Source organism: Platalea leucorodia (genome assembly GCF_965183815.1).
Source record: "Platalea leucorodia genome assembly, chromosome: 24".
Taxonomy (NCBI): Eukaryota; Metazoa; Chordata; class Aves; order Pelecaniformes; family Threskiornithidae; genus Platalea; species Platalea leucorodia.
The window spans coordinates 2988773-3010727 of NC_138846.1; the positions used below are offsets into that span (position 1 = coordinate 2988773).

The 21955-nt window shown below is 59.9% G+C and overlaps 2 protein-coding genes across 4 annotated transcripts in view; one reads left to right on the top strand and one right to left on the bottom strand.

The window, feature by feature from the left end:
* ZNF687 (zinc finger protein 687) overlaps nt 1-7030 on the top strand; it is a 28924-nt gene extending 21894 nt beyond the window's left edge. Inside the window, 9 exon segments of the mRNA XM_082332772.1 lie at nt 83-149; nt 483-731; nt 1302-1419; nt 1421-1479; nt 1738-1900; nt 2150-2446; nt 2824-2936; nt 3262-3403; nt 3955-7030. Coding sequence (XP_082188898.1) covers nt 83-149; nt 483-731; nt 1302-1419; nt 1421-1479; nt 1738-1900; nt 2150-2446; nt 2824-2936; nt 3262-3403; nt 3955-4428 — 1682 coding nt within the window. The 3' untranslated portion in view covers nt 4429-7030.
* A 177-nt stretch (nt 7031-7207) lies between these two features.
* The window catches only part of PI4KB (phosphatidylinositol 4-kinase beta), a 28044-nt gene continuing 13296 nt past the window's right edge, over nt 7208-21955 (bottom strand). For 2 of the 3 annotated variants that reach the window (XM_082333049.1, XM_082333048.1), the window contains exons 4-13: nt 16592-16636; nt 12023-12250; nt 11373-11600; nt 11054-11163; nt 10556-10660; nt 9742-9865; nt 9389-9654; nt 9102-9234; nt 8648-8768; nt 7208-8204 (exon numbers count right to left, since the gene is read on the bottom strand). In XM_082333049.1, coding sequence (XP_082189175.1) covers nt 8023-8204; nt 8648-8768; nt 9102-9234; nt 9389-9654; nt 9742-9865; nt 10556-10660; nt 11054-11163; nt 11373-11600; nt 12023-12250; nt 16592-16636 — 1542 coding nt within the window. In that variant the 3' untranslated portion in view covers nt 7208-8022. The remainder of the gene's footprint in view (nt 8205-8647; nt 8769-9101; nt 9235-9388; nt 9655-9741; nt 9866-10555; nt 10661-11053; nt 11164-11372; nt 11601-12022; nt 12251-16591; nt 16637-21955) is intronic. The other variant, XM_082333050.1, reaches the window with a different exon arrangement.

The window sequence follows — 21955 nt, forward strand, 5'->3', positions numbered from 1 at the left end:
CTGGGGACGGCTTGCTGTGCGTGGCGTCTGGCTGGGGGCTGCTTCCTCGCCCCACCTTCGCTCCGGGTATCGCATCGTTCAGGGCAGCTCCCGTTGGAAGTCCCATCCTCGAGTCCTTGTCAGCTTCTCCCCTCAACTTCCCCACGTCTGTATCCTGGCGTGGAGTTGGAAATAGTTTTGAAGCGGTTTTGGCAGCTGGTTTGAATACACCCCCGCTCCCGCTGGTAGAACTCCCTCGCCGAGCGGCTGGTCCCCGGCTAACCCTTGGCACGCGCTGCATCTGGGACCCATCTGTGACGAAAAGCCTGGAAAAGGCATCTTGTCTGCTTGCAAAACACCCTCAACAATTACCCGGCAAGCTGGCGCGAGCCGATCATCTCCTAAAACGCGCCCTGCAGAGTCCCGGCACTTTGCTTCCCCGGCAGCACGTGGCTTGGGGCTGCTTTGGGTGCTGCAGGTTGTTAGCCCGTCCGCCTGTGGAGAAAGCTTAAAAGCGCTTTGGTACGCGTGGGTACGTGCCAGGCCGAACCTCTCGGTGCTTTCTCCCCCCAGGTTTGCACGACGTGTCCCATGATCATGTCCAATCGCTGCAGCTTCAACGCCCATCAGCGGATGCACAAAAACCGGCCTCCCCACGTCTGCCCCGAGTGCGGAGGCAATTTCCTCCTGGCGAACTTCGAGACCCACCTGAAGGAGGCCTGCCTGCACTTCTCCCGCAGAGTGGGCTACAGGTAGGGCCCCGCGGCCTGAGCTCGGGGCAGAGGGGCCTGGGGGGACGCCCCGGACCGACGGCAGAGTCCCCAGTCCCCAGCGGGTTTCCATTTTGCAGATGGGGCAGGAATCCGCATTCCTTCTGCCCACCGGTGCTGGGTGCGGGGCTGAGGGCGAACGTCTCGCTTTACTCCTTCTCTGGCTCTCACCCCTTTAACCCCGGGGGGATTCTCCTCCTCCCGGGACCTCCCGGCCACTGTTTTGACTCCAGTCGTGGCTGGCAGCGTCAGACCGCTGCAGTCTCTCCCTGCTCCTTCTGATGAGCTGCCTGGGCCCTGGATCCACCAGCGATGGGCAGGACTGGTTACTCCGAACTGGAGTCCTCCCAGAGCCCAGAACTGGTTTGGATCCTGGTGTCTGTCGGGGCAGACGCTCTTCCCAAGTCCCGTGGTCGGACAAGGAGGAGGTGCGGGCCCTCGTGCTCCGGTTTCTCTTTGCTGTTAGCACTTGGTGCGCAGCTGGGGCACGGCTGAGCTCCCCTGTGCTGTTTGTCCCCTACCCCTTGCCTCCCGCCCTCCTCCGCTCTCCAGGTGTCCCAGCTGCGCTGTGGTCTTCGGCGGGGTCAACTCCATCAAGTCCCACATCCAGACCTCCCACTGCGAGGTGTTCCACAAGTGCCCCATCTGCCCCATGGCGTTCAAGTCGGCCCCCCAGCGCCCACGCGCACGTCTACACGCAGCACCCCGGCTTCAGCAACCAGCAGTCCAAGTAAGTGTTCCCTGCGAGCTGACGTCCCGACGGATCTCACCAGGAGAACCGGGAGCATCCGCGGTGGGTGGGACGCTGGGGGAAGAGCTCAGCACCAGCACGGGGAGCTGCATCCATCTCCTTTTTACTTTCCCACCCCTTGGCGCGGGTCAGGCTGCGCTCAGAGCTGCTCTCAACCCTCTTGCCAAAGGGGTTCTTCCAAGATTCTCTTGATCCAAACCCGGGCTGCGCCGACAGTGGTGTTTTTTCCTCCGACAGAATGATTTACAAGTGTGCAATGTGCGACACGGTCTTCACCCACAAGCCCCTGCTTTCCTCCCACTTCGACCAGCATCTGCTCAACCAGCGGGTCAGCGTCTTCAAGTGTCCGGACTGCCCGCTGCTCTTCGCCCAGAAGCGCACCATGCTGGAGCACCTCAAGGTAGCGCTGCGGCCGGGCTCGGCGCTCTCTGCACAACCCGGTGGTGTTGGTATTTGAGAACCGTCCTTCGCTGGGGGCTGGGTCAGGGCTGTCAGTTCGTTGCTGGCGCAGCAGGGCCCTTGTCCCCCTGTCCCAAAGGCCGAGGAGATGGGCCTGGGGGTGGGCAGGCTTTCCTTCTAGCCTGCTGCCGCGCTGGGGGGAAAACCCCGGCCCCAGGCAGCTGCCAACGCCTCTGTCTTTGCTTTCCAGAACACTCATCAGCCCCAGAAGCCCAAGGAGGACCTGGCAAAGAAGGCGGCCGTCCTGCTCACACCGAAGCAGGAGCCTGTCGAAACCCCCGTGTCCAAGATCTCGGAGGAGTCGTCGTCCTCCACGGAGGAGGATGAGCCCCCCAGCTCCCCGGAGCTGCGCAAGACCAAGCGGAGCCGCTTCCAGCGCAAGACGGTCAACAAGTCCAAGGGCAGCGGGTGGACGTGCGGCGTTTGCCACTCCTGGTTCCCGGAGCGCGACGAATACGTCTCCCACATGAAGAAGGACCACGGCAAGGTGAGGAGAAAGCGGGGGGCTCCAGCTCCAGCTCTGCTGAGCCCTTGGGAACGTGGGTAGGCACAGAGCAGCGGGGCAGGCCACCCGGGTTCCTTGCTGGGCCGGGAGCGCGTTCTGCCGCAGTCTGGACGTTGCTGCTCTCCCCAGTACGAACTCGGTCGGGGTTGAGGTTTTGGGGAGCAGGGCTGTTACCTGTTCTGGTGAACAGCAAGGCCCAGATATTTGTTATCTAAACGTGCAGCCGTGGGATGGGCAAGGAGAGGAAATCTGAGGCAGCGCCGAGTTCCCACGTCTGGCTTCTCCGCTCGAGGGGGGAGCCGCGCTCTCCGGCTCTCGGCTCCCCGTGCCGTACCCACCTGCCGCTTTGTTTCTTGCAGTCGGTGAAGAAGTTCCCGTGCCACCTGTGCGAGCGTTCGTTCTGCTCCGCTCCCAGCCTCCGGAGACACGTGCGAGTGAATCACGAGGGGATCAAGCGCGTCTATCCCTGCCGGTACCCACAGCACCCTCTGGGCTTGGCTGAGAAAAGGGGTCTGGGTAACAGGGGCGACTCTGGCTTCCTTCAGTCAAGCTGTTGTGGGGAGGATAAAGCTACAGCGGGGGGAAGCATGAACAAGTGACGGGGAAGTAGGAGGGAAAGGAGGTACCGGGAGGGACTCCGGGGTTTTATACCCTCCAGAGGGACGGGGACGAGCGCGTTTGTGCTTAGAGGCGGGGGTCAGGATGCCAGAGCCAAGCTTGCCCAGGGCAGCCAGGGCTGGGGCTCGGCTCCTCGCTGCGGAGCGTCGCTTCATTGCCTCCCTGCTCCGGCCCTGCAGGTACTGCACAGAGGGCAAACGGACCTTCAGCAGCCGGCTCATCCTGGAGAAACACATCCAGGTGCGACACGGGATCAAGGTGACGGACCAGGCGAAGAGCCAGGAGGTCGTTATCGCCCGGATAGGGACCGGCACCACGCAGGTACGAGGTCTCTGTGGCCTCTCGGGGTGCTCGCAAAGGGCTGGGGCCTTGCGGAGGTTTTGGGCAGGGCTGAAGGCATCGCCGTGAGCCCGATCCCGGTTTGCTCCGGCCTCCACCCATCCTGCAGTGCCCGGGACCGGCAGCTCCCTCCCCCTGCGAGGCCCAGCGCTGGGCACAGCTTGCTTAGCTCCCGCCGCTCCCTGCCAGCGGGGCAGGGATGGAACTTGGCTGGCTCGGCCTCTCGCTGTCTGCGGGGAGGAAAGGCACAGCGTCCCTTCTTGCTTAGAGCTCGCTTAGGGGCTGCTCCAGGCGGCGAGGGGCGAAGGCGCCCGATGCGAGGGGTACAGGCAAGCCAAAGGCCGTGGTGGGAGCCCTTTGGCCGGGGTTCCTGGCAGCGGCACAGCCCTTGGGGCCGGCCAAGGCCCGTTGGGCCTTTATCCGAGCAAATAGGGTTGGGAAATCCCCGTTGGGAAATCCCCGGGGAGGCTGGCTCATGCCAGGAGCTGCTCAAATCGGGCACCCACTAAAGCTCATCTGGACCGTTCCCGCAGGTGTCCGGTCGGAAGCGGAAGCTGTCCTCGGACGAGGGCGACTCGTGCAGCGAGGAGCCCGACAGCACCACCCCCCCCTCCAAAAACCCCAAGGGCGACCGCAAGGCCCCCTTCCGGTGCCGAAAATGCGGTTACCTCGCCAGCAGCTCGGCCGACTTCCAGGAACACATCCCCCAGCACCGGACTGACGAGAGCTCCCACCAGTGCCGGGAGTGCGGGCTCTGCTTCACCTCCCAGGTCTCCCTCAACCGCCACCGCTTCATCACCCACAAGAAGAAGAAGGGAGCGGGCGAGATGGAGGAGCCGGGGCCCCGGAGCCCCCTGGAAGGAGGCGCCCAGCACGCGGCCGACGGCAAGCTCTCCTGCAAGGTGTGCGGCCGGTGCTTTGACAGTCAGCTCAACCTCAAGACGCACTTCCGCACCCACGGCATGGCCTTCATCCGTGCCAGGCAGAACGCGAGCCCCGAAAACTAGGGCCTCGGCAGCGGGGGGACGAGACGTGTATATAATCAGCACAGAGCTCTGCGACGGAGGCTGCTGGGGCCCAGCTGGGCTCCCCCTTCCTGCCTCCCTCCTCCCGGGCAGCGTTTCGACCCGGGCCCCGATAAAGGAGCCGTGAAGAGGGACGAGAGCCCGGCTGGCACGATCCGGCCTGACTCCCTGGGCCCGGCTCGCTGAGTCGGCGCGGCCGGCGTCGCCCGGGCCGGGGGCTCGGCCCGCCCCGGTTTGCAGGCAGGAGCCGGGGGAAGGCAGGATTGCGGCCGCCTCGTTGTACAGGAGCTGCCGGCAGGGCCCGGACGCGCTGCCCCGCACGCGGGGAGACCAAACGGTTTGGTCACTGCTCTGTCCTCACGCGGGGACGGCCCCTGCCCGACAGCGGCCTTCCTCCGTGGGGATGAGGAGGACGACACCTCCCACCCCGCGGCCAGCGTTGGCAATCCCGAGTCACGGGCTCTTCTACGCCGCGGGTCCCTTCCTGGCCGAGGCAGCGGCAGCCCCCGGCGAGCGCCGGGGCTGGGCAGGACCTGGGGACCAGGGGAGACGTCTCCACCGCGGGACAGAGCCGCCTGTGCTGACAATACTCTCACAGCAAAATCCACCTTTTTTTTTTTTTTCTTTCTCTTTTGAATGTTGCTTATTTTGTATTTTGCCGGGAGCCGCGGGGCGAAGCCAATTCCAGACTGGCGGCTGGGCTCCATCGTCGCAGAGACGCCCCGGCCCCTCCTTGGCTCCGCTCGCCTGCCGGATCTGCACCATCGCTTGCACCAACTGGAGGCGGCGCTGGCCTTCGCACGCTCGTCGCTGCGTGCCCCGGCCGGCCGTGCTGCGTGCCCCGGCCGGCAGCCTTCCCCGGCGAGGAGGAGGAGGAGGTTTTTCATTCAGCAGCAGAAAAACGAAGCCAAACAAAGGCCTCTGGGCGAAACCAGCGCCAGCCCAGTGGCTGCGTCACCCCCCGGCACCAGGATGCTGCACCGAGTGTTTGCCGGTGCCGCAGCGAGGGGGGGATCTCCCCACGCCCCGCCCGGGAGCCGTGCCGGCTGCTCGCCGGAGGAGAACCGCTGCCGAAGCGCGTGACAGACCGCGGCACTGACGGTGAGTCTGGGGGCTTCTCCCGGGGCGCTGGCGTCACCCAGTGCCGCCCCGGCCCGCCCGCCTCTGGGGGTCAAGGGCTCTGCTAAGCCCGGCCTGCGGCTGGGCCCGGCTTTGCCGGCTGCTCCTCTTCCTCGGCAACCCCCGTGGCGGGCGCGGAGCGGCTCAGCACCATGGGGCCGGACCGAATCCCCACGCACGCGCGTGGGCGAGAGCTGGGCCCCAGCACGGCGGGGTCTCGCCCGCTCGGGGCCCTCACCGCGGCCGTCACCGCGGCCGTCACCGCGGCCCCCCGCCGCCTTCGGGGAAGGAGGAAAAAAACCAGCCGGAACAGAAACTTTCTACTTGTTCTCTTCGTTTAGCGCCTGTGCTTGGGGTAGGGTGTTCGTGTGAGTAACGAGTTCAGTAACTTAACTTTGGGCTCCTTCTTCTTCCCTTGTGAATAACCTCTAACACGCTGTGTAAAGTTGTATCATACACTAAAAGTGACAAAAAAAATCCCTGCTGTTGTGATTTTGGGTTTGGTTTGGTTTTTGGTTTCTTCTCAGTTTCTGGGGGGGGGAGCTGGTTTGCCGGGGTTGGGGTTGGTTTCCTTTTTTTTTCCCTTTTTTCTCTCCTTTTTTTAAGTGCAAGGGGGAGTCCTCCCCCTCGCCGCAGGTGGATTCAGCTGAACGGCACACAGAGGCGGGGGCTTCCAAAATAAAAGGAGAAAACCCAAAAGCAGCCGGGGTTCCCCCAGCCCTGGGCCCCCCGCGCCTCCCCGACCCCCGCAGCGGCAGCGCGGGGCTGCGAACGTGTAAATGATGTTTAATAATAGAGAAGAACCTAAAGTTTCTACGAGTTTTAGAGGAAGGAAACAAAACAAATCGCTTTGTAATCTTGGGTTTCAAGCACTTCAGTGCCTTTAGGCCGAGGCGGTTGAGGCGGGCGGGGGCGTCCACGCGCGGGTCGGGGTTGTGGTTCTGCTGCATTAACGCTACGGGCACTGCGAGAGGCTCTCAGGTATCCTTTATTCTTGTAGTAATAATGCGATTAAACTTTTAGTGGTTTAACCCCTGCTGTGCCCTGTCTTGCTTCCCCGGCCCCGCGTGTCCCGGGAGGGCCCCAGCCCGTCCCAGTGGCCTCGGTCCTGCCCCAGGCGGGGGCGGAAGGGGCTGGGTGCCCCCTTCCCCAGCGAGGCCTCGGGGCTGCTCTGCCCCCGATCGAGGCCTGCGATCGCCTCTGACCACGGATTCGGGGGCCCTGGGCCTGGGGACCCCCCCTCAGGCCCTGATGAACCCCCCCCGGCCGCCGGCAGCCACCTTTTTAAAATAGAATTTTTGTTTTTTAATGCTAAATAATCAACATGACAAATAATTAGTGCTAAACAAAGAGACCGAGGACATGGGGGGTCGGGGCCGGCGCGCTGGGCGAGGGGAGGCACCGGGGGCTACGGCCGCGGAGGGGACGAGGCGCTGGCCCAGCAGGACGGGCCGAGCCGGGGGTCGCGCTGGGGGGGGGCCGCCCTTTTCCCTTCCCGGGGCCGGCAGCGCTGGCTCCGCACCCTCCGCATCAGCCCCAGGAGGGGAGGGGGGCTCGGGGCACCCCGGAAAGGCGCCGCGCTCCCTCCCGCCCTCCGCTCCCATCCCGCAGCTCCCCGGGCGGGGAACCCCCCCGCCCCACCTCCGAGGCGAGGGAAAGCAGCCCGAAGTTATTGCGAAGGGGGAGCGGCGCAGGCCCTGCAACAGAGTCAAAAAAAAAAAAAAAAGGGTGCTGGAGGGGAGCCCGGGCCAGGAGCCCCAACCTTGACGTACCGGCCGCGGGGGCTGCGGGGCCGCGGGCGCGGTGGCCTACGCCGGCGGGGACGAGAGGAATCGCAGCGTTCGTTAAAAGGTGGCAGCGGGGAGGGGGTGCGAGAAACAAAGGGGGGAGGCGCGTAATGCTGCGGCGGCGGCGGGGGCATGCAGGGACGGGGTGGCGGGGGCACCTCCGCTGCCGTCAGGCGGCACCAGCAGAAGGCTCAAGTGCCAGCAGGTGCCGAGGGGCGGGGGCCAGGCCCGGCCCCCCCAGGTCCTCACCATTTCATGAGATTGTGGGAGAGGTCACAGGACACCAACGGGTGCAAATACTGACGGGAGGACGGGGGCGAGCGCTACCCCACCCCGTCCCGAGGCCCTTTGCTGGCTTTCAGCCGGCCGCCGCCGGACCCCGCGGTCGCAGGACGGCCACGGTTACCGCATGATCCGTTTCGCTTTGATTTTCACGAGTGGTTTTTTGTGTTTTGTTTTTTTTTTTTTTTTCCTGCTTTGACTGCTTGTTTTTTTCCTTGTTGCATTTTGTTGAGGAGTCTTGGCAAAAAGCAGCCCCAGGAAGATGCTGAGACTTGGCCTCCTTTTTACCGACGAGGACCGAGAGCTCTTCCCCGGGGGCAAAGCTCAGGCCTGGGCCGGGCGCGGCAGCGGGCACGGAGCCGTTCTGCGAGAGGGAGGCCCGCGGCCATCACATGATGCCGTTGGTGAGGTACTGGAAGCCGTCGTAGAGCTTGGTGGTGATGGAGCGCATGCTGCCGTCCACCATCTGCTCGATGAGCAGCTGCAGCTGCTCCTCCGTCATGTTCATGTGGAACCGCTCCTTCAGGTTGCGGATGGTGGAGGAGCCGTGGAAACAGGGGAGCTGCGACCCTGCGGGGCGGGAGGAACGGGGTTTGGCAGGGGGGCCTGGGCCGAGCGCAGCCCCCCAGGGCTCGGTGTCTCCATCCAGCGGGGCCGGTGGCTTCTCGCTGGCCCTGGAGCTGGTTTGCGGCACGGGGCTTGCCCCGGCGCGGCCGGGCGGCGTCAGGGTTAGCCAGGACCTGCTGCCGCAGGGGACACCGCCGCCGCAGGGGACACCGCCGCATTTACGGCCTGTTCCCATGCTGAGGGAATGGCAACCCCCTTCCCTCGGGTGTGTTTTAGGCTCCCCCGGGGCACAACGGCGCTCGGCCGTCACCACAGGCCGCTTTCTGCTCCCTTGCTGCTCTGCGGCGCAGCCCGGGGACCCCCGCCCCCTGCGAGAGGCAATTCTGGGCGCTGCTGCGCAGGCCGGGCCCACACGCGGCGCCCCCGGGGCCTCCGGCTCCCCTTACCTTGCTGCATGATCTCCACGATCTGCACAACTTTGTCCATGTGCTTGCGGGCAGCGATGAGACCCTGCAGCATCAGCATCTTGTAGTAGTTGAACATGTCCCCGTCCAGCCCGCCCATCACCTGCAAGGGAGAGGGGGGTGGGTGGCGGGCAGCGGATTTAGGACTTTTTAGGACACTTTAGGACACTTTAGGACACTTTAGGACCCCAGCGGGCTCTGAGCAGAGGGACAGGAGGGGCATGACGGGGTTTTTTAGGGAATTTCACGTCTCTCAGTGAAGCCCCGCTGCAAGCAGAGCCCCTCCAGCTCTCAGCTCATCCGCTGGGGCCCAGGAGCAGCTCGGCTGAGGCTGCAGCGCTGGCCGAGAACCGCCACGGGCGTCGGCCCCGCTGCCAAGGTGCGACTTGGCGAGATCACCCCTCGCCCCTCGCCGTCACGTGCCCCGCTCACTCACATCCACAAATTCCGTGGTCAGTTTGAAGGCAGACGTCTCAAAGCCAAGATTCCTGGGGGAACTGGAGAGGATGAACCCAAAATCGATGTGGATTATGTGTCCATCCGCATCCAGCAAGATGTTGCCGTTGTGCCTGCGCGGGAGGGAAGAAGCTTTCCATCAAACTCTGCAAGCGCGCGCGCGGCCCCAGGAGCGGCGGCACTCGCTGCTCCCAGGATTTCGCTGGTGCAGCCGGGGACAAAGTGACAAATCCCGGCTGAAGACACAGCTACGGCGCGGGGACCCACCTGTCCTTGACCTGCAGTAGGTAGCACACCAGGCAGTACCCGGCGCAGCTCTGCACGAAATTCCTCTGGGCCGTCAGGAAGGATTCGGTGTTGTAATTGCCATGTTCTTGCAGGAAATAATCCAGCAGCGAAAGCAGGGATTGCTTCTTGATTTGGTGGATGGACACAGCATTCACGACTGGCTCAATCATGCCGCTGTCGGCGGAGATGACAAGGATTTTGTATGGCTTGATCCAGAGCGGGACACGCTCCTGTTCCCAGATGGACTGCGGGAGAGAGCGAGAAAATCCCTCAGGATGCAGGGCGGCCCCGCACGGCCGCAGCCCCCGTGGGCAGCCCCTCTCCCGTCTCACCTGCAGCTGCTTGAGGACCTGGAAGGCGAGCAGCTCCTGCCGCAGGTCGTCCCCGCACTTGACGATGACGGAGAGGAGGCGCCAGGAGGGCAGGTGGCCGTAGGGGGACCCTTCCCGGATCCTCCTGCAGGGAACGGGCAAGGATGGGAGCGCGAGGAAAGGGAGGGCGGGCGGCGAGTCGGCCCCGAGGTCTCCGATCAGGGGCTCGGGGGCAAGGAAAGCCTCTGGAAATGCTCAGGTGGGACTAGGGCAGAATAGGCTCCAGGGCCCAGGACGGCAAGAACCGCACACCGAGCCCTCACCAAACTAGGGTGCAAATCCTGCCTGAGCCACAAGCCGTCTCTGAGAACAGCAGAAGGGAGTTAACCCTCCCCGAATCCTCTATCAGAGCAACGTGGACAAGACTGCCCCCGAGTTTATAGAGCCTGGAGGGCTCGCTCTCTTGCTCAAGGAGAAATTTGGGGGTTGGACATACAACTCTGAGAGCAGGAACACGAATGAGCTTATTTTGGGACAGGCCAAACTCTTCTGACGTAGAAGATGCCTATAAATACCTGGTAAAGCCCCTCAAAGCCTAACCCAAGAGCAGCCAATCTGCCGTGGATTTTCTCCCTCCTCCGGCACACCCACTGCTCCCCGCCCGCCGCCTCCCCGGGCCCGAGTCCACACACCCACCCTGGGGACGCGCAGGGCCTCAAGTCAAGGCCATATTTACTGGGCAAATCGTGGAGCGACTTCCTCGGATTTCCGGGCGGTACAAAGTCCCCGCAGCGCTGAGGCCAGCGCAGCGCACGCGTGCCCCTTCCAGCCCTACCTGACTTTCTCCTGCCAGGGCTCCTTCAGGGCGACGGCGGAGGGGTCCTCGGGGTCCCTCTTGAAGGAGGTGGGGGTGTGCGCCAGCTGCTCCGAGAGCCGCCGCCTGCAAGGCACAGCCGTTAAGCAGCAGAACCCGTAGTTGAGGGAGAAAGTACCATCACCACGCGCACCCAGAGGCTCTTCGATCCAAAGGACTTTACAAAGCTCGTGGATTCACCCCAAACCCGGGCCACGTCCACCGCTTTGCCAGCAGGAAGATGCCAGCGGCGGAGCAGGGGAGGCTCTGCCAGCCCAGGGCGTCTCTTACAGGCCTCTCCGTAGGGCGCTCGTAAACCTCCGCTGGCCAGAGTTTGCACGGCCCCTCCTTAACCCCTGCAGATGTTTCTTCTCTGGGAATCTAGCCGAGAACTTTCACATCCCACCCTTTTTACACCTGAGCTCATAACCCACCCCGATAAAGCCCCCGCCTGGGCTGCTCCGGCCATGCCAGCCTCACCTGATATCTCCAGCAGCGATGAACACCGGCTCCCTGCTCTCCTGGCTGGTGATGCTGTCCACAGAGAACTGGGAGATGTTGTCACAGCTGTTGGTGTGAATCTCTGGCAGCTGGGAGGGGAAAGGAGCAAGAGGCGGGATGCAGCGGCTACCGAAACGCTCGTCTGCGGCCCCAGAGGGATGCTCCTTCCCAGGCAGGAGCTGGGACGGCACCGGCGCCTGGACGGGCCTTCCCGTCCTGTGATGCTGCTGCGCCGGATCCCGGCAGCACCTCGCAGCGCCAGCAAGGCACACGCCCCGCCTGGCACCCCTGGCCTCACCTCCACCTGCAGCTCCACGATATCGTCCACGGACCAAGCCTCGTCGTCGTTGTCGTAGTTGGGGACGGTGGTGAAGCTGCTGGTCCTCTGCTCGTGCGTGATCCCGCACTCGGGGAGGTTCTCGGCCGAGCGGGTGCTCCGGATGCGGTTCTCGGGGATCCGAGCGGGCACATTCGCTGTGTCGAAATTGTCACATTCAAGTACTTCAACGTAGATTAAATAGGGAGCCTGGGGGAAGCAAAACCAAGCGTCAGCAGGTCACGGCCACTGCACGTGCCAGGCAGCTACAGGAGGCAGCCCGATGCTCTCGGCTCTTGCGGGGTGTATGCTTTTCCTTTTTGGGGGCAAAGCCGTGCTTTTCCGTAGATGTGGAACAGCGCCCAGGGCAGGGCTGGACCTCCCAGAGACGGGTACAGCGCGCGTTTCAGAGGACGGTCACTCGCAGGGGCATTTCTCCCCCTCCCAGGTGCCTTGCACAGATCTCTCTCCCCCTTGCGCCCAGCCCTGGAAGCGATAACGCAACCCTTGAGACCCAGGAGATGCCCTGAGCGCATGCGTGAAACATTTCTTTTGCTCGATGCCCAAACTGGGTCCGTGCCGAGGACAAAAATCTGCCTTTCGAGGCAAAACTGTCCTCCGGCCGCCCGTACCTTGTCCTTGGAGTTGAGGACGACTGCCTGGGTGTGGGGCACCCGCACCACGTGATGGTCGAAGCCAGCCGTCGGGAGCCAGGCGCGCGCCGGCAGCTTGTGGTTCAGCAGCGACAGCTCCGAAATGAGCCGTTGGGTCTTCTGCTCTTTGGTCGGCAAGGTGGCCAGGCGCTTCCCGATGGCGATCAGGGATTTGATGAATTCTCTCTCGGGAGCAAGTCTGACAGGCTAAAAAGGGGTTAGGGAAGGAGGGTGGGGGAGAGCGTTACAAAGGCAGCCCGTTGGTAAGACATCGCAGTTTTGCGGTCAGGCTGCGCAGTCTAAGAGCGCCGGGATAAACTCCAGATAAAGAGGCTCTTCCCATCCCACCCTCTTCCCCGCCCTCGGATGATGCTCCTGTAACTGAGAGCCGGGCTCATCATCTGGAAGCAGAGCAGGGCAGGATCACAGCACTTTTTCCCTCCCGCTGTGCTGTCCAGAAATCCTCCTCCCCAAAGCTCCGGAGCGACATCCCCACCAGAAGCCCCCGGATCCCGCGGCGGCCGGGAGCCCGCAGCCAGCAGAGGGAGCGCGAATCGGCCTCGGCCCCAGCTCGGCGCTGGGTTTTTTTCTTGTATCCTCACCCCGAAGTCTCGATCGTGCCTCAATCTGACCATTTAGCAAAGATCAAACCGCGATTCAGGAAGCCCCTTGGACCCGGGAGCCCCCCCGCGCCCCGCAGCTTAAGCCGAGCTCTCTGCTCCACTTTTTCAAGCTTTTAAATCAGAACAACAAACGACTGCAGCTGATTTTGCCATTTAAGATGCAGAATTAAACTTGCAAAGTGTTCACTGTACAATCATGCTGGAAATGCACATGCAAAAAGCTACGGAGCGTGAGAAAAGGAAGCAAAGAAAAACGTTGGAGAGCCGGGAATGGCTGCACAGCAAAATAAAGGGATGGTAAAAAGAGGAGAAGGATCAGTCTGGTGGTTCCCTTTTGGGAAAGGGCAGGTTGGAAATCGTTTGTATCTGTAGTCCACGTCAAAAATCCTTCCTGTCCTTTCCTCCACTCCGCTCCCCTGCCCACCTTGCTAGCGAGCGCAGCCGCGGCATCCTCGGGGCAGGAGGAGGCATTTGCACGGCCCCTGAGCCAGCGATATCGCTTTCACCTACCAGGCAGATGATAAATATTTAAAACCCCGCACCAGCTGATGCTCCGTCCCCGACGGCTTGGAAAGCGCCTGGTCCCGGCCGGACCCTGCTCTGCCTCGGCTCCTGCCACCCAGCCCACCCTGCGCCCCAGCGCTTCCTTGACCTCCGGGACCATTTTGCTCGATTGCATTTAATCCAATTTCTGCAAAAAGCGGAACGATATTCAAAGGATGCCCTGCTCCTCCCGGTGCCTCTTCCATCGAACCCCGACGGCTGCGATGTCGCTGCTCCTCTGAGGACCTTCCGCTCTCTGGTTGAGGCAGGGGCCCAGGTTTGGCAGTCGATATTGTCACCAAAACAGCCCCGTACCCCCTCGCTCTGATGTCTCTGTGCGCTACTTGTCTCAGCAGAATAATTTAATGAAAGAGCGGCTATGTGGGAATTTGGGATTGTGCCCAGGCGAGACGGTGCCCACGTGCAGGAGCAGACCGCAAGCAAAGTCCTCCTGGTTCAGACCTGTATCGATCTGTCTCTCACAAGCACAGGCAGTTTTTAAAGCCCTTCTTCTCCGGGGATCCCAAAGCATCTCCTGAAGCATCTTCTCCCCGTTTCACAGCGAGGGGAGCGAAGCCGTGCCGACCCCGGGAGCGCCCTGCCGCCTCCGTGACCCGTTCTGCACCTCCAGTGTTCATGCTCCGGTTGAAAACCTTCAGGTCTCGGCTCCTCCAGCCAGAAACACGTGGCCGGGAAGCGTCCTCCCCATCCCGTCCCACTCCAAAGGCATCCCACCGAGCGCTGCTCCTGTCTTCGGCATTATCGGGGGACTCAGCACGGGAAGTTTCGCATCCTGTTATAGAGAAGCAGCTTCGGAAAATGGCATCAGCAGAAGCGGGGCCGCCCCGGGCCGGAGCCATCGCAGGAAACGCCGCCTCCAGCCCGCCCGAGGAGCTGCAGAAAGCCGTCACGCTGAAGCGGGGCTGCGGTGAGCTGCTTTTGCCCTGGCTCATTAAGATCACGGTCCCGAAGCCAAGCGAAGAGAGGAGGATGGGAGATGATCTTCCCGCATCCGACCACCCGCAGGATCCTTCTGGTGCTCTGAGCCAACATAAATATTGACTTTCTACCATTTACTTTCTACTACAGCAAAACATTTCACTGGCAGTGCTTTGAAAAAAAAATATCCCCGCTCTTAAATTAGGCAAGGCTTTGTGTTTCTGTTTTGGTAAGACACACTCCAGGAGCGTCCTTCTCCCTGCGTGGGTTCAAACCGCTTCCCAGGACGGGGCAGGGACGACAACACAGATCCGTTCCTGGCTACAGGACTGGCAGAGGAGGGAGACTCAGCTTCGGCCGACAGCGCCGGAGCAGTGCCGGAGGCATCACCACGCAGCGAAGGGGCCAGGCTGGTCCAGCTCTGCAAGCCGTCACGCCTGGGTGAGGTTTAAGCATCTCAAAAACCCGGGGGGTTCATTTGGGATGCTTTCCAGCCTCAGCGGCCAAGTGTCTTCTGCTGTGCTACCTACCTTCACCCTGACGTCCCACCTCTCCTCCGCTCAAACCACCACAATTTGTCATTTCAGAGCTTTATACAGCAAAACTGTGGCCGCCCCCCCCTTCTGCTGCCCTCGCTCCACGGGAGCGAGACCCACCTGATCTACTCGGAGCTGGAAACGACTCAGCGGTGCGGAGCAGAGCTGCGACCCGGTCCCTTTAGCTCAGCTGCCTGCCACGAGGATTTCAGCATCGGCGCTGATAACCGATGCCTGACGTGATTTATAAATGCCGTGACTGTTCGGCTCGGTGCAGGTGCCTGCAGCAGGTTTACAAATTTGGCATAAATGCTTGCGAAGAGCCCCAGCTGCTGCCGTAACCATCGGCCGTGGATAAACAACCTGGGTCTGCAAAGCCTGGAAGAAAAGGTCTCCTGCCCCAGGGGAGAGGAATGGGCACTCGCTACCGCCCGGCCCCGGGTGACGGCGAGATGGGTGGCACGGCCGCGGTGGATGAGGCGATGGCAACCCCCACCGCCACAGCCGGAGGGCCGCGAGGATGCTCCTGCGACGCCCTGGGACCGAGGAGCCTGCAAGCGCTCCACCAACGCCAAGCCTCAAAAAGCCACCGGAGGGAGAGACGTCGCTGCCTTTGCTTGGCTGGGAAGAGCAGGAGGGGTAAAAAAATAAAGCAACTTAACTAAATTTGGGGAGCAAACTGGGACTCAGAGCCCGGTGTCCTACCTCCCACCCAACTGCCAGCACCCACAGCTGCCTGAGCATCCGACCGCCCCTTGCACCTCTTAAAAACAGCGGAGTTGGAGGAGATTTATAAAAAGTAAAAGGAGAAGTCTGCGTCGGGGTGTGCTCAGGGGTAAAAGCCTTGTGCCCTGTGTCTGTACGTGACCGCAGAGTCAACGCTGCTGCCAGCCTCCTGCCCGCACCACGCCACGCGTAAAAGGTGTGAAAATTTTCCCTCCGAAGGCACAGAAGGACGAGAGCTGGGTCCGCGGCAAATAACTGTGCAGAGGCTAAAAAGGCCGAGTTCAGCACATCAGCCCCGTCCTGGAGGATGGGGGCTGCGCAAGGCACCGCTGCCCGGGTAAGTGCTTTTGATCATGGACTACACATCCAACGTGTGGAAGCCCTCCGGGAATCCCAGACGGAGAACACACACCCACCGGCAGGAGAATGACACAGATGAGGAAGATGCTATTGATTATAAAAAAAAATAATAATGAAAAAGGCTCATTTTGAAAGAAAAACGCTCTATTAGGGAAACGCGGGGTTTTGATTGAAAGACCAAAGTTGAACACACAGAAGGGGGAAAAATAATGATTCGTGGAAAAAGCAAATTAAATCCCATCTGGCAGAGAACTTTTAAGTAAAATTCAAGGAAACAGCATTTCCTCTTTCATCTGCGGACGCCGCCACGCAAAGGCCGGCGACTGCTCAGACCGAAATCGGCAGCATCAGCCAAGTCCCTCCCCTGCCTCTGCCCTTCGGTGGCGGTACGAGGGTTTCGCTCTCCCTCGCTGCCTCTTTTTTGGAGGGGGGGAGGAAATGAGCACCCAGGGCACCCCCAGCCCCTCGGGGCTTTCTGCTTTATTTTAGCCAAACCGGTGCAAGCAAATTTGCCCAAAGCTCTGTTTCCGACAGCGTTTTGCTGAACAAGCAGGAAACGCTCAGACGAAGCCGGCACCGCCGCGGCCCCGGCTGCTGCGGCACGAGAGGCGGCCGGCGCGGCGCCAGCGGCGGTGGGGGATGCTGGCTTTGCCCCCGCCGGGGGCTCAAGCGGTGCAGACTGGGGGGGGCCGGCTGGGGACCAGAGCTGGTTGCGGTGCATCGCCGGGGGCCGGGGTTTAGTATTTTCGTGGCAGAGAGGAAATGCTGCTGTCGCGGGGAAGGCAGGCAGCCCGGGCGCGGGAACGAAACGGGCCACTTACGGGAGAGAATGACTTATCGAGACTTTCCGTACTCGAGGAGAGCTCCTGGGAAACGGAGGAAAGGGGGTTTGTTGGTGGTTTTGGGTGGTGGTGTTTGTTTAAAAGGAGAGAGAGGAAGGAGGGAGAAGGGGAGAAAAAGCAATAGTTTAGCTCCAGGTTCATAACGATCACTTTTCATTTAATTTTTTTTTTCCCCACCCCATCACAATTTTGCTGCCTTTTACTCTTGGATAGGAAGCAGCACCTAAACCGGCACGTGATGCTTCCAGAGTAATGCGACAACAATTTCACGGATCTAAACCGGAGCCTCCTCCGGCCGAGGCCACTCGTGGTGGTACCAAACAGGGAGCAGGGCTCACGGCTCATCGGCAGATCCTATCGCTAAAATGCCCATAAAACCCCCACAGATTTTTCTCCATTTACATCCTCTTAAATATTCTTCCACCCCAGAAGTGTAACTCAGGTTTCAGCTCTGAATTCCTTGGCTCAAATCAGCTGCAGAGCTGCGGGAGCTGCGACGGCAGGCAGGGATGCTCACGGTCCCTGCTGCGGTTACCCCAACTCTGCCCCGCCACCAGCCTCTCCCCAGCAACAAATCCACTTTATTCTTCTCCCTTGGACTCTAATTTAGCCTCTCCTTTCCGCAGATAAAATTAACCCCATGGAAACTTTCCTAAAGATTAAAAAATCTGACAATTAAACTATTTTCCTGATCACGTCGACGAGACAGCATCAGTCGGCGGAGGAGGGCACGCCATCGCCCGCGTTTCCCTGCAGCCACCGACAGCCACGCGCTGCATCCACCCGAACGGCCGTCTCCATCTCCAGCCCGCCCCTTCCACGATTTCTGCAGCACCGCACTTACAGCCCATAAATCCATTCTTTTCGTGCAAAAAGAGATAATAATGGAGCTTCCCACCCTTGAGACTGGTGTGTAATAGGTTTTTAAAATCCACTTCCCAAAAAGAAATAAACAGGTTTGGATTTAGTATGTTAATTACAGGGATACGCTAATTCCACCAGGCTTAGTCTCACCATAAAAAATAACAGCGTTGTTTAAATTAATCGCTTCTGCGTGACCACATAAAAACCCGAACAGTACCGAGACCCCGCAAGGCTCACCATGGAAAAAAGATCTGGAGCCCGGAGGCTGCTACGGGCTCACGTCGCTGCCTTCTTCCCAAGCACCAGACTCATTCCTGGATCTTAAATCCAGGTATTTCAGGATCAGAGCTTCCCCTGGTGTTTTGAAAATAAAAAAATCTCTAACCAGGGGATCAGCATCGGGAGCAGGGTGCAGGACGGCGCCGTCGGGAGGTAAGCTGAAAAGCTTTTAAAAACACCGTCTTGCTACGTTTGCTCGTAGGCAGAACACGAGTTGCCACCTCTAAAACACATCTACCGGCGGTGCTCTGCCCAGTTCAACACCCATTATAATAAACACCATTTTAGAAGTTCCTCTTCTCGTAGCACCCATACATCCTCTGCTGTAAAGCAAATCCCATGGATGATTTGGGCTGCTCCTCTTCCAGCTCCTGCAGCCGCGACCCCGGCCGCGCCGTGCCAAGCCGGGGCCAGACCCCATCCCCGGTACATTTTTCAAGCAGAGCCTATTCCGCCAGTTTGCAATGATTGAGGGCAGAGTTTTCAAATTCCTCTCAGATTTAGGACCCAAGCCCCCAATTTTCATTTGAAAGTCTTAAATTCCCTGACTTTTGAGGTCACACACAACCCCTCCTTCGCCTTGCACAGCCTCTGCTCCCCAACGGCTTCGCACGCGGCACCGGCGATGCCATCAGGATTTCGGTCCCGCTGGAAACCTTTAAAAAGTGATTTACCAACTTTGTAAAAAAACCGTCAGCTCTGAAAATCGCAACCTCAACTACAGGAGCTGCAGACAACCCCCCGCGCAGGCACCGTGCAGCTCAGCAAAACCTGCCATTAAACCAAAGCCCTTCGGTGAATTTAAGAGGTGTCAGTGCATTAACACGTCTAAATGAAGGGTCTGCCTTCAAACACGGAGGTAATTATCCCGCTCGCAAAGCATACCAAAAAGTACCTGCGATGCGGGAGCAAAAGAGCTGCGCTTGGGGCAGCGCCTGCAAGAGCCTCCCCACGGAGACGGGACCGCCGGCGTGAACCATCACGGAGCAAGAAAGCCGGGGCTCCCGCTGCCAAATCCGAACTCTCCAGGCAAACCCACAGCTCGACCTGTTAAAGCTTTGATTTTTCTGAAGACAACCTACAGCGCTGGCAGTTTCTAAGCTGAACCAGGCAGCTTCCAGCTTGCATGAGCCCAAAACCCACCAGAGGTGCCCCCGTCAACAGGGACTCTGATCTCCAGAGGTTACCCGCGCCAGGATTTTGCCAATTTCTCCCGGCTGCGGTGCGACGCACAGCTGCCAAAGCCAGGGGCGCGTTGCGCGGTGCCGCCGGGAGCCCCATCGGCCTCGTGCTGCTGCAACACGGGTTTGCAGCATCGCGCAGAAAATGAGTCAGAGCCGGCGTGGGGCAAGGCGAGTTCCTCCGAGGTTCAGCCCCGGCTCTGTCATTAAGCCGCCCCCCGGACTGAGCGCAGCCGAGACCTCGGCTTTTTAACCTCCTCTCCGGGAAGGTGGCACAAGCGCTGGTATCTGCTGCGGCTCAAATCACCTCATCGCCGTGCCAGGCCCGAGCGACAAAACCTGCTCGCAGCACGAGGCCTGGATCGGGAGAACAGGAATAACGAACTTGGAGGGGGAATTCAATGCATTTTATTTTTTTTGCTTAGCGTCTAACCCTCTGGTATAATCTCAGCAGCTCCGGACACGTTCGGAGCCAGTTCCTCCCCACCTGAATGCGCCTCCAGCAACGTCGTTTCACGGGCAGCTTCGCTCCCCGACTCCGAAGGACGACGAGCTGCAGGGGCAGGTAAAGCTGGGGCAGAGCTTGGCCTAAACCCACCTGCTTCACCCAAAGGACACGGCTGCAGAAGGACCTGCTGCAGCCCCCCGAGGGCTCGGTCATTCCCCATTCCCCCCTGGTTCATCGCAGCACGGCTCTGCCCTGGGACACAGCGGGGCAGCCGGATCTGCTGGCCACCCAAGGAAAGACATTTTTGCGGTCTCTTTTCAGTATCTGATGATTTCCCCAGCGAGGTCAGGTAGTTTTACAGCAGCCAGCCAGCAAACTGCAACAAAAAAGTGCAACAGGGAGCACAGCTCATTGTGCAAGCAGACCTAGCAAAGTTTGGGCTCCTCCAGATGCATCCTACATCCCTCAAGCCTTGCTCCCCCTGCAGCAGCTCCAGCCATCCCAGAGCTCCCTGTGACACCTCGCACGTCCCCTCGCCGGGGACCTGGGGGGCTGCTTCGGCGTGGGGCACGCTGGCCGGCATCAAGGGGCACAAACCTCTGCAAAGCAGCGATTCGGCAAAAGGTAAAGAAACTCGGCACGTTTCTGGCTTCTCCTCTCTGGGGCATTTGGTTGACGCTTCAAAAAGTTCCTGCTGGAGGAGACGAGGATCGCACGAGACTCATTTCCCCAGGAAACCAGGCTGGAAGGAGCGGGAAAACGAACCACATTCAAAGGGTGCCAGCAGCACGACTCCTCTCCCTTGCAAACTCGACATATGGACGAGCCGTTTGCCAAGCGCGGGCGAGTTTCCAGATCTGTCACTTGGGAAACAAGAAGCCTTGAACATTTAATACCCTGGCTCAGCCGAAATGTAGGTGCAAAGCGGTGTTTACGGTTTGTGGCCGTCGCTGGCTCTCTCCCCTTTACCCGTTGCTCCACCCTGACTTGGGACAAGGCTCATCCACAGCCACCATCTCTCCAGGGTTTGCTTTGGGGTTTTAAGGCTAAAATTCTTGGTCTTTCTTAAGATGTAGGAACGTTCAGCACAAGTTGCTACCCAGTAAACACATACCATCACACCGATAAAAATAACTTCATCTCTCTTTGTAAAGCTCTCGACAGCGAGCTCGGCACGCCTCGGCCCAGACATCACTTTCGCTTCCACAAATCCTTCACAGGACTTTCCTACCTGTTATAAAACTAAAACAGATATTATGGATGGCAGTGTTTTATATCTGAAAAAATAATTTAAAATCAAGACAGCTCTTGAGAGGCAAGCGCCTCACCGACACTGCTTGTGTTATGGGGAAATGTAAAGGTTGAGCTAGAAGACATCAGACCAGGATGCTCAGAGTCAGACTGTGCACCTTGAGTGACTGCTGTCACCGTGGTCAAGAAGCCTGCCTGGCAGAGGGATGCCCGACCAAATCCGAAGGGACGATGCGGAAAAGATGCAAAGCCTCCCAACTCGGACCCGTCCGTGGGACCGCGGCACACCCGGCAGCGCCGCCCTCGCAGCGATGTGCCACGACGGCATCGAAAGTGATTCTCCGGCAGCCACGCTGCTCTTATCGCAGCGGGGAAACAAGCTCTACCAGAAAAAGCACCTTTGCCAGTGTTGCTGAAGGTGCAATTCCAGAGGTAAAAGGCCAAGGCTTCTTCACAGCCTGGCAAAGGCAGGGCAGGGACGTGGGCTAAGAAGCGAAAGACCAGGGTCGGCCGCGTCGGGCAACCTTGAATAAAAGCAGCTTTCAAATCCAGAAGTCGCCTGCAAGCGCGCACGCTCCAATAAGCGAATCCGTGCAGAAACGCAGATGTAAACAGATTTACATATAAACCCTCACTGCTGTTTCTCAAGATAATGCTGATGCCGCTGTTAAAAAAAATAAAACCCCACGCCGTGGGCAGCGCTGGCGTCGCGTGAAAGCTTTGCTCTTCCTCCACCAGCCACCCACGCGCAATGGCCCGGAGTTAACAGCGAGGAGCTGGCATTTAAGAAGCTGCTGTTTCCAGTGCTCCCTTCCCGGCAGCCAGCCTAGATTCTTAACTGATTATTCAATTAGCAGTTTTCTAATTAAAATTTTTTCACTTGACTAGTGGAACCAGTTCAGCCAAACATTTCTGTTTGCGCAGAGACGCAAGCCTGCCCAGCTCTCTCCACCACCAGCCCGGCTCCGAGCAGGCACCGGGCTCAGGCTCGCAGCTAAAGCAAGCCGTTCCCATTTAAAAATAGCTGGTTTCAATCCAGTTGGTCAAAAAAATGAGAAGAAAGAAAAAAAAAAAAGAAGCTGATTTTCCCTCCCTGCTCTGCATTTTCTGAACCTTGACCTTAGCTTGTGAAGGGATCTGCGAGACGAACCACCCCTCTCCAGGCAGTCAGTGTGATTTATTCTTCCCACCTCTGAGGCTTCAGGAATTAAAATGCTGGTGGGAGGCAGAGGGGGCACGGGGAGCATCCTCCCTGTTTCATCCAGGTGCAGGCTCTCAGCTGTAAACTTTGGTGCCTCTGCCCTAATATTGAAATTACTT